General features: G+C 51.5%; 1 protein-coding gene across 5 annotated transcripts in view; it reads left to right on the top strand.

The window, feature by feature from the left end:
• Window positions 1-218: 218 nt before the first annotated feature.
• Window positions 219-11,422, top strand: part of P4HA2 (prolyl 4-hydroxylase subunit alpha 2) — a 33,293-nt gene continuing 22,089 nt past the window's right edge. For 2 of the 5 annotated variants that reach the window (XM_038552107.1, XM_038552110.1), the window contains exons 1-5: window positions 220-291; window positions 853-987; window positions 8,787-8,910; window positions 9,528-9,624; window positions 9,988-10,139. In XM_038552107.1, the coding sequence (XP_038408035.1) occupies window positions 8,829-8,910; window positions 9,528-9,624; window positions 9,988-10,139 (331 nt within the window). In that variant the 5' untranslated portion in view covers window positions 220-291; window positions 853-987; window positions 8,787-8,828. Of the gene's footprint in view, window positions 292-422; window positions 523-852; window positions 988-8,786; window positions 8,911-9,527; window positions 9,625-9,987; window positions 10,140-11,422 lie in introns of those variants that run through there. The other 3 variants (XM_038552108.1, XM_038552109.1, XM_038552111.1) reach the window with 3 other exon arrangements.

Raw genomic sequence — 11,422 nt, 5'->3', positions numbered from 1 at the left:
CCCCGGCCCCGGCCCCGGCCCCGACCCCGACGCGCGCGGCTGTCCGCCCCCCTTGCCCCCCCCCCCCCCCACCGGGCGGCTGGCGGGGACCACCCCGGCCGAGGCTGCCAGGGCGCGGAGCCGGGGCAGGGGCCGCCCGGCGTGCTGGGGGGGCGGGAGGTGGGGACGTGGCGACGGCTCAAGCGGGCGGGGCCGGGCCGCGGCGGGAGGCGGAGCCGCGGGGGAGGAGGCGCCGAGCGGGCCGGGCCGCCGCGGGAGGTTCTGGAGCCGCCGGGAGCCGCGCGTGTCCAGGTGAGCGCCCCGCCCGCGCGGCCCGGGGCCCCGGCTGAGCTCGGACGCTGGCGGGGCGGCGGGGAGCTGGGGGCCGGGGGCGTTCAGTGCGGCCGCAGCCCGGAGCCCGCAGCCCGGAGCCCGCAGCCCGGAGCCCGCCGCCCGCAGCCCGCCGCCCGCCGCCCTGGTTCTCCTCCCGCCTGGGTTCCTGCCCCGCCGCCTGCGGGCCCTCCCCGAGCTCGGGGCGGTGAGGTCAGCGGCGCCCTTCCTGCCGGTCCCTCGGCGGCCGGGCCGGGCCGGGCGGGGCGGGGCGGGGCACTCGGCCGCCCGGGCTCGGCAGGCTCCCCGGGAACGCGACGGGCGGCCGGGCCCCGAGGGCGGCCAGAGGTTGGCGGCGGAGGCGGGGCCGTCGGCCGGACCCCGGGGCCGCTGGGCGTGAGCGCGGGCCGCCTTGCTCCCCCGAGGGCCGGAGCCCCTGGCCCCGCGGGGTGCGCCTTGGTGCCCAGGAAACGGGCTGTTGGTTGAGAAACTTTTTTCCGCCCCTCTAGACGTCCCTTTCCAACGTGCGTTGTTTTTCCTTAGCAGCTGGGCTGACCTGTGGTAACAAGTTAACGAATTCAAATAACGACGCCTTCTGTGTGTCGCGCAGCGAGGAGTTGCTAGCCCAGCGGGGCGGACGGATTGAAGACTGGGAAAGTCCAGATCCAGAACAGTGTGGTGAGTGCTGTGCTGGGAGGGAGTACCAGGCTGTGGCTCTTTGGTAGAGGACAGGATGCTTCAGGCCAGAGGGCTTCCTGGAGGAGGTGGAATGGTCAGAGGAAGGCTAAAGAAGGGTAACCTGGACAGAGCAACGGTGTGTGTGAGTGGGAGCAGACCGGGGCACTCCAGTAGAGGTAAGGCGTTGAGGAAGGGACATTTAAGGGGGTAGCTGCCAGGTGGACCCTATGCGCTACAGTTTCAAGTGAGTACTAGGCAGTGCCTAGTACTGTGCTGTGCATGTGAGTGCTGCTCAGCAGGCGCACAGATCAGGGCACTTCCTACTTCGGGACAGTTGGGCCCCTGGCCTTGTATTCTAATGTGACATCTTTAAGATGGTGTAGCACATTAGTGTGCCTCCCAAGACTGAGACTGGTGTTTCTGCTGGAGAGTGCCAGTTAAAGCTTGTGTCGCCACCGCGGCCTCCTCCTCCTCCTCTTCTTCAAGATTTTATTTATTTATTCATGAGAACACACAGAGAGAGGCAGAGACATAGAAGGAGAAGGAGGCTCCCCCACAGGGAGCTGATGTAGGACTCCATCCCAGGACATCCAGGATCACGACCTGAGTCAAAGGCAGATACTCAACCACTGAACCACCCAGGTGCCCCAAGCTTGTGCTTCTTACTATAAACCCTTTGAAGCCTGAGAGCCTTAGCCTTCTTGCAGGAGATGCTGGTTCTGAGAGCAAGGGTTGGGGGACATCATTTTGTAGCTGAGAGCATTCTCACCTGTCCCAGATTTTGCCAAAATCCGCTGTCCACCTAAGAATTTGTAGAATGTTTTTGCAAGCTGCTGCTGCAAAAACACATATGGAACAACAGGTTCCATGATTTACTCCTCTGTTCAATGAGCCACGATTTCCTTTGGCTGATGTTTAAACTGCCCCTGAAGTGTCCAGGGTGCAGCCTCTCATTGTGATTCTGGGACTCAGAGCCCAGCTTCTTCTGTTCATTTCAACATACTCACAGGAGCGTGCTTTGAATCCTTTTTTCTTCTAGGTTTTTTTTTCGTATTCTCAGATGGCCAAGTATGTCCACTGTGCATCCCCAGCCAAGGAGGCCACGTAGCAAGGATGGAGTGAGTTGGCTGGCGGCCTCATCCCAGAGATGATGTCTTATTGGGCCACCCTCATTCTCCAAGAGCTCAGTAGACAGACATGATGACAACTAGGCATTGCCTGTGACTTGTGATAGACCCTTTTACCCAGTAGGAGTTTCTGAAATGGGGTGCCTGGGAGAATGCTTACTTAGCCACTGCTATAACTCGTACACAGCTGATCTCTCTTCATTCCTTGAGTACCTACCCTGTGCCTGGCTTCTACTTGGAGCGTGCCTAGGGGTAGAATTAGGAGGGAGAGGAGAAGGAGGTGGTATTGACGCTATCCTTGCTGGTGGGTAGCTCATAATCTGCCTGAGATTGCTGCTTCAAGTTGGCAGCTGGCCATGTGGCAGAGGAAGAGCTCAGAGAGTGAATATTCATCAGAAGGAGAGACTGTGTGGGTGCAGCCCTGAGGAATGACTAGGATGAGGGAATCTGGGATCTACTCATTTCCTGACAGAGCCTCACTTTTACTCTGCCCTCCCACATCCATGGGAGGTTCTGAGGCTGGATGCAAGACCTTGGCTGATTTGTGGCCACGCTGGCTGATAGTACATTGGGTTGGTGGGTGTGTCCCTGGCTCTTGGGATCTGTCAAGAGTTTAATTTTATGCAGATGGTGATTGGCAGGAAATGCTGTGATGCAGGCACGTGCAAGCCTAGACAGAATGCTAGAGCGAGAGTTAAACTTCGATTGCTTGAATCTGGCAGTTTGGACTTTCGAAGTGTCCCAGAGTGGGACATCAGCCTGTCTTAGAGGGAGAGGGCTAGTGGCGCCTGTGGTCTCTGGGGTTTTTGCTGGGGATATGGAATGAAGGATATAGTTTTTATTCTCAGAAGGGGTGGAGGGAAATGAAAAATCTGGACTAGACTTCTTGAAGCCTTAGAAGAGAGTTTTTGTTCAAATGGTGTCATTGCCAGCCAGAGGATTAAGTATTTGGGTAGTGAATTCTCCAGCTCAGATTGGATCTGTCTGAGCTTGTTCACAGTCCAGTACCTGCTTTAGCCCTTTTAGGAAGTGCTTGCTGGAGTATAGTTTGCTTTGTACCTGGCACTTCTGAGGACCAGGGTGTGGCTGAGATCCTGAGCTGAGGCCTGGTACTTGTAGGAACTTGGAACCAATACGTCAGAGGCATAGAAATACAAGAGATCCTAGAGTATTAGTCCAATCCCCTGCCTTTTACTGGAGAACTTTCTTTCCTTGATGAGCTATAGAGCCAGTGATTGACCTCTTCCAGAGTTATTTTCCTGATGATCAATGTGCTGCATTATACCTGACTCTGCTCTCTCCTAAAGTAATATTTCATTTCTTTTGGTCCTTGTGGGATGTGGAGATTGCCCAATATCTGCCTTGTTTTCATCTTCACTGTCCCCTAGACTGGACTGTATTCATTTCCAGGGATTAGCCAGGCAGCTGGCCACTTAAGGTCTACTGGTGTAACTCTAGTACCCTTGGTGCTGATATGTGGTATAAGTGTGCTTGATGGTAGGCTGCACACTGATAATTGTCATCTCATTCAGTCCTCACTGTGAGGTATAGGTCCTAATGTTATCACCATTATATAGATGGGAAACAGGCTCAGAGAGATCTGGAACTTGTGTAAAGTCACAAAGCTAGGAAGTGATGGTAGAGCTGAGATTGAAGTTGGGATTGTCTGACACCTGACTAGACAGGACTACCTTGCCCTGAGCTGGGCTGATTGGTCATTTCTGAGTGCTGTGATGTCTGAGGCTGGAGTGACTGCTCTCACCCGAACTCGAGGCTCCATGTTGCTGTTGACTTTTTGGTGGGGATCCAGCCTGGTATGTTATGGAGCTGATTTGTGAACCATGATAAAGTCCTTGACCTGGGCAGGCCTGCTCGTCGTTTTGGGAGACCCTGCTGCTGTAAGACAGTAGATGTTACTGAGTAGGATTGAATGTTTGCGATACCTCGTGCAAAGTGTGTTTTGGGTTTGAGTCTCAGCTCTGACACTGATTTGTGGTAGCATGTCAGGTATGCAGGAAACTCTTGCTCAGCCTTATTTATCTAGTTTTTATATCTGAAATGGAGATGATTATCTAGTTTACAAGGTTTTGGTGAGGATTAGATGCTAGAATTGAAAGATTTTTGGAAATATAAATAGTGGTTAGCTTAGTTGCCAAAAAAGCAGAACCTGGGGCAGTGCTTAATGCTTTATTGGAGGGTGGAGTACAGCAAGGGTAAGGGAAAAGAAACCTGAAAGAAGGATGGGAAGCACAAGGTAGTGCTTTAGCAAGTTGGTCAGTTTGCCCAGAGATGTAGTAGTTGTTTAGCCATGTGGGTTATCTCTGGGTGAGCTCTGCAGAAATTCCATGCCACAGAACAGTTCAGCAGTGGAGGCCTGGTGAAGGAATTTATCTGCCGGCCTCCTCCTGTCTTCTGTCTTCATTGGTCAAAGTTGCCTCCTCGGAGCTAGCTCCCTCTTGCTCCTTGGTTGCACTAGCAGGGTCCTCCAGTAGCCACAGGGAAGGCCAGTGTGGTACTTCTGTAGAGTCTGAAAGTAGCAGGAGGAGCCAGAGATATGGGGCTTGCCCACATGCTTCCACTGAATCTGAGGCCCAGCAAGAAACCCAGGGCGCAGAAGACCAGCCTCTTGGTGAGGCCAAGAGACTGTGAAGTGGTAGATGGGAGGCATTCTGTAGATGGCTTTGTGGATTTTGTCCTCATGTGTAGTCCCTTCTAATGAGTTACTCTCACTTAGATTGCCAAACCTCTGCCAAGACCCTGAGTGAAAGTCCAGTTTGGTCTTTACATGTTGATTTTGCCTGGCCACTGAAGCAGGAGACTTTGTGGTTTTGATGGTACCCAAGTGGGAAGTACAAATCAATGTGTTCCTGTACCTGATGGAGAAGTATAAGGATGGATGCAGATGAACATCTAGGTTTCTGTGAAGAAAGTCCTCAGTTAAGAATATTTTCCAGGGAAGGTAAGCATTTGAAGCTAGGAAATGTAGACTCATGAGATAGAGCTAGAGAGGGCTGGAGGGCCATGTCATACAGAGTCAAGAAGGCCTTTGGGGGCTAAGGAGTTTAGACTTTATTGCAGGGGCAGTGGAGAGAGAGACCAAACGAGCAGCTGCAGTAAGCCATGCTGGCAGCTTTGTAGAGCAGAGCTGGCAGGAGGGGCGGGGAGGGCTGCTGAATGAGAGGAGAGAGCAATGCAGGCAGGGGCCAGGATGGCTGTAGGGGGGAATTGGTGGTGGCTCACACCAGGGTGATGACTGAGGCCTGACATCAGGTGAGGAGGGGTAGCTCCCATTCTCTCCAGAGGGTCAGCTTCTAAGCCTGAATGGACATCCACGTGCCTAAGTTCTGGGGCCTCCAGAGCCTCTCCACAACGCACAGGTCCTCTGGGCTATCATTCCAGAGTTGGCTACACCACTTGGAGGCAGGGCCACAGGGGGGCGCCCTTTTTAGAGAGCTTTTGCTCCTTCACAGAAGGCAGGCAACTTCTTGATGAGTGCCAGGCAAGACCTGCTTGTACTCAGCAAACCCATGTTCTGTCTCTAGGCTGTTAAATACATTGTTAAAAGTCAAGCTGTTGCGTTTGGGTTGCAGCTGGGAGTTTGGCAGGGATCGGTGCCTGATGAGGTAAGGGGAGAAGCTAAGGACGCTGCTGTTTTGCAGCTGGAAACTTTTTATGGCCATTTGGCCAGATTGTAAATGTCCTTTCCAAAGAGCAGGCTTGTTGGGGCTCTGATTGTATGTCTTGGAATTTGTCTGTGCTTAGAAACCGTGCTGGTCACTTGGTGACTGAATCACTGTCATTGGGGTGTTGGTGGGCTTTGGAGGACCTCTCTGTTGGACCTCTCTGTTGGGGTCCAAACTTGGGACTTAATATGCATACAGCATCCATTCTTAACAATCCATAACAATCCATTGAGTGGAAAAAATGTAAAATCTTCTGTTGTTGTTTCTAACTTGAACAAGTCTGTGGTGAAGCATTGTTTGTTGGGTACATGATAATGGGCCAGACATTGTTCTAAACCTGGGATGCATCGCAGATAAAAGTATTGGTTTTTCTCCTCAGGGTTGGTGCCACTTTGTGTTTTGTTTTTCATAAAAGGAGATTTGATGTTGCCCATTTCCTGGCCTATTCTGGAAATCCAGAAGGATTTCTGAGGGGTCCTGGAAGGGCTTTTAAAGGCAGCACTGGACACTTAGTGGGGGTGCTGGGTATGCACACACATTCCCACCTGCTCTGTTATAAGTAAGCTCTGGGTACAGGTATGAGTTTGGATTGGGGGAAGGCAAGTAGGTGCTTGGCCTTTCCCACACTGTGGCACAGTCCTTCTTGAATGCTGCCTCTTCCCAACCTGTCTTTGATTAAGTAACTTTTTATACAAAGTCTTTAGTGTTCAGGGTCAGGATCAGGAGAAATGTTGGGACTCTAGGGCATCCCTGCCTGAGGTGGCATCCTAAGGGCTGCTTGGGGGTACCTAGCTCTCTGACCAGTGAGTTGTCTTCCCCTCCTCCCAGCAGAGCAGGACTTTGCAGGCTCTTGACAAGCCATTTCCCAGAACCCCATCTGTGATTCTTTGGGGCTCTGCCTCCGGGGCTGGTATTCGTGGATGGGCTTAGTCTAAGCCAGATAGTGCATTCCAGAGAAATGACAGCTGGTATTCATGTAATGAAGGAACCTGCCTGCTTTTTCTTGAATGCTATAAGGCCTGAACCATGGTCAGTATCACCAGGAGGATTTGAAAGGAACAGAGAGGCATCTCCCTGCCTTGAATCTGTTACCTGATCTCTGAAGAGGTATACCACTGAACCTGGTGACACAACAGGGGAGAAGCGCTGGTCTCCCCTTCTTCCAACCGTGTCTGGTCTGGTCTCTTGCCTGGGCCCTGTTCTCCCACCATCCCAGCCTGACAGGCAGTTGGCTGGCCCCTCAGTTTCCACAGATACCCCTTGCCCCTGGATTTTACTCTTCCTTCTTTTCACATATAGAAGATGCTTTCCTGAGTTAGTTAAACCTCTTGAGGTATGAGGAACAGCACTACTTCCTATAGAAGGGGCTTATGTAAGCAAGAAGAGAGGCCTTCAGGAATCCTGGACTGGAGATGCAGAGGTTGTAAGGCCTGGGAGCAGACCTGTGGCTGGGACAAGGAGGACCTGTGCTCCACCTCAGGGCTGATGGTCTGCTCACCTTCTCTTGGTGACTTGCTTTCCTCTGCTGCCCTAACTCCATAATCCATCCCTTAGCCTGATACTCTGTGCCCTGTAGCAGGTTCAGGCCCAAAAGATCTTGCTTTGTGTATCTTGGCCCCCAACAGCTAGGGCAGTGATGGGCATGCTGATGGCTTTGCAGGCATTTGGCAGGGATATGAACAAATGTGGCCATTCGCTTATTCTCTCCTCTTTCTGATAGAGGAATCTGTTTGGGGTTGGGCCTTGTGGTTGGGCTTTTCTGAGCCTAACATGGAACCACAGTGGATTGAAATTTCTTCAGAGGCAAGGAGTCGTAGACCTGACTGTATGATCACCCATAGTAGGTGAAACCCTGATGAACTGGCATTACCTCAGATTTGAAATTTTGTCAGGTTAGGCTTACATTTTGGGGAGAAGCATTTGCATTTTTTTTGTTTGTTTGTTTTCCTTGTTTTCTCTTCATATATTTCTGGTGGGGCTTGACTGAAGTAGAACAGGAAGAGAAGGGACTGGGAGAGCTTAGGCTGAGGTGCTTGCTAGGCCACATGGCTGAGCTGGGGCCCCAGCATGCTCTGGGCTGCGTGGCTGAGCTGGGAGACCATGTCCAAAGCTTCCGTTACGTACTTAGGTCTGCTGCCAGTGGGGCTTGCCCCAAGTCGTGCCTGCTGCCTTCACGGCTGAGTCTGGCTATTTCTAGGCTGACAAGAAGACAGAAACTGGTCTTGCATCCCTGTCGACAGGCCAGCCTGTCCCAGGGTTTTGGCTTTGTGTGGCCAATTCATTTTTGAATCCCAGGTGCCTAGCTCAGTGAGTAGCCTGTGTGGATCTTCAGTAAATATTTTTGAATGGTGCCTTGCCAGTGAGGATGGTGTCTGCTGTGGTGGCAGACAGGAAGAGCAGTGTCTGCCCAGGGTGCCTGCTCCCCAGCCTGCCTTTGCTGTGGCCAGGTGCAGACTGGCCGGGGGCAGTTTTATTCCCCTTCTGGCCAACCATCTGCCATATACCTCATTTGGGGTGTGGGTTCCCTGGAGCCTATTGTGTCAAGTTCTCTTTCTGTCATTGTCTCTCCTACACTTTCAGACTTCTTGTAGGCACGAGTTACATGTTACCTGTAGGTCTCCAGCACCTGGCCCCATCCTGACATGTGTGTTGGAAAGAAAGACAGAAATAAGACAGGCAGTCTGGGAAATGAGAAGGGGTGGGGCAGTCTTGGACTGACTCTTGGAATCAGAGGTGACAGTCTCCCACACCATTCAGCCTTTCCATGGTTGCTGGCAGTTACTGGGAATCTGGAGGGTGCGAGCTCTCCCACTGGGCCGGAATTGAGCACATCACTGGTTGCACACCCTGGCCTCTTTGCACTGCTGATGCAGGATATTCTTAGTTTCTGTGTCCTAGTCAGAGTTTTGGCATGTTTGGCCGTATGTGTCTGTGTGTACCTGTGTATGTATCTCCTCACCTAAGTTGCTTTTTTCACCCGTTGATCCAGTGGCTGTCACTGAATGCCTTGCGGACACTACTCTCTGTGACCATGAAACGCTGGGTGTCCACATTGCTGGTGGCCTGGTTTGGTGTCCTGAGCTGTGTGCAGGCTGAATTCTTCACTTCTATTGGTATGTGCCAACAGGACTGTCATCTACCTGAGCAATCCTTGGCTCAAGTGCCAGGGAATGTCACCACCTGAAGCCTGTTCTCACTCAAGGTGGAATGGCTCATCCACTGGTTTTGACCAGTTCTGGGGAAAGTGGGGCTCACAGAGCTGCTGTTTCCCCTTCTGAGGCCCCGATGACCTGAATGTCCTTCTTGGGAGCCACCTGTCTCAACTGGGTCTCCTCCCTGAGAAGTGCAGGTTGCTCCTGGGCTTCCTGGCCTCTCTGACCATCTCTGTTCAGGGCCAGAGAGTGGTTCTGAGCAAAGAAGCCCTTATGATGTCCATGCCTTGGTGCCATGACCCACCTGGGTGCCAGTAGGTGAATGAGAATTAGGGCTTCTTCCTTCAGGTACTCCTAGTGCACTCATCTCACCATCCCCTTGAAGCCTTCATCTCTGTCTTATTGAAGCTGGGGTCCAGGACCGTGGGAGTGCCTAGGTCCCCTTAAACTGCCAAATCCTCAAGGTCCCAAGAGAAGTGATATGCCAGTGGCCCAGAGGACTTGTGCTGTTGTGCCTCAAGGAAGGGGGATGGACGTCCCTCATCCACTTCTTACTGCCCTTTTTTCTTTCCCTACAGGGCACATGACTGACCTAATTTATGCAGAGAAGGACCTGGTGCAGTCTCTGAAGGGGTACATCCTTGTGGAGGAAGCCAAACTCTCTAAGATTAAGAGGTATCCGATGTCCTAAGTCCCCCACCCTCACCCCCGAACCCATCCAGGGTGCCCATAAGAGGAAGCCCTTTAGAGAGCAGTGAGGGGTTGCTGTGGAGGTTACTTCATGCCAGTCCCCCAGAATGGCTCAAGGCATGGGCTGAGGACACCTTAGTTTCCCTATTTAAAAGCCTTTTTATGTACATTGGGATTCTCACCTCTTCTCTAGATTAAGGAACTGCAAGTGTCAGTGAGGAGTTGCGTGTTCATTTTTTATTGCCTCTCCACTGAAAAGAGTCCTGAATCTCACCAGCAAAATTACTGGTCAAGACTGGTATATGTGTGGGGGGGCGTGTTAGTCTTCCTTTTCCTCTGTTTCCACAGCTGGGCCAACAAGATGGAAGCCTTGACCAGCAAGTCAGCTGCTGACCCTGAAGGTTACCTGGCTCACCCCGTGAATGCCTATAAACTTGTGAAGCGGCTCAACACAGACTGGCCTGCACTGGAGGATCTGGTCCTGCAGAACTCGGCTGCAGGTGAGGACTGGTGAGCAGGTGCTTGGGAGCCAGAATGTCCCTGTGCCTGTGTCTGGGGAGTGTGTGTCTGAGTTTGTCCTGGGTGTGGGGTGTTGGTGGGCACGGGGAGTGTGGGAATATGCACACTGCCACTCCTGTAGCCATCTCCCTTCTCTGTAGGGACAGCATTAGGCTGTCTTTGTTTTTAATATGTGAGAATAATCAGTTCTGGCCTTTTCCTAGTGTTTTCATTTCCTTTTTAAAAAATATTCATTTATTTATTTTAAAAAGATTTTATTCATTTGACAGAGAGAGAACACGCACACAAGCAAGGGGAACTTCGGGCAGGAGAGAGAGAGAAGTAGCCCCCCCAACTCTGCAGAGCAGGGAGCCCAGTATGGGATCAGGGATCAGGATCTGAGCCCAAGGCAGACTCTCCTGACTGAGCCACCCAGGCACCCTTAAATACTTCTCTAAATAATGCTTTACTAATGTGTTCTTGTAGAAAAGTTAGAAAACAAAATAATGTAAGAAAACTAGAATTCTTTTTTTTTTTAAGATTTTATTTATTTTAGAGAGAGCATGAGCAGGTGAGAAGGGCAGAGGGAGAAGAGGAGAAGCAGACTCCTTGCTGAGCAGGGAGTCTGATATAGGGCCCAATGCCAGGACCCTGGGATCATGACCTGAGCTTAAGGCAGATGCTTAACCAACTGAGTTACCCAGGCACCTTGAAAATTAGAATTCTTAACCAGTTGTCTAGTGATCAGCACTATTAAAATTCCAGTCTTCCTACACTTGAATTTACATTAAAAGAAGAAATGGACCCATTCATATTTTGCAGGAAATGCAGACTCACTTGCTTTGAGGGACCAAATGAATTAACAAAAAGTGAGTCAGGCTGGGTGATGGGGCCATTGTAAGCCAGGGATTATGGGTCTCATCTAAATCCATTCCCATTCATAACTTTTAGAGAAAACCTATCTGTAGGCAGATTTGTGCCATAAGCATACAGTGTTTTCCTGAAATTTTCAGCTTCTTTATATGTCCATTAAATGTTATACGACATGACTTTAATGGCTGTACGGTAAAGTCATGCAGATATAGTATAAAACTGGTCAAGGGGATCCCTGGGTGGCGCAGCAGTTTAGCGCCTGCCTTTGGCCCAGGGCGCGATCCTGGAGACTCGGGATCGAATCCCACGTCGGGCTCCCGGTGCATGGAGCCTGCTTCTCCCTCTGCCTATGTCTCTGCCTCTCTCTCTCTTTCTGTGTGACTATCATAAATAAATTTAAAAAAAAATTTAA

Source organism: Canis lupus, chromosome 11, assembly GCF_011100685.1.
Source record: "Canis lupus familiaris isolate Mischka breed German Shepherd chromosome 11, alternate assembly UU_Cfam_GSD_1.0, whole genome shotgun sequence".
Lineage (NCBI taxonomy): Eukaryota > Metazoa > Chordata > Mammalia > Carnivora > Canidae > Canis > Canis lupus.
The sequence above is the reverse complement of the archived record's forward strand: the minus strand, read 5'-3'. Positions and strand labels throughout refer to the sequence as shown.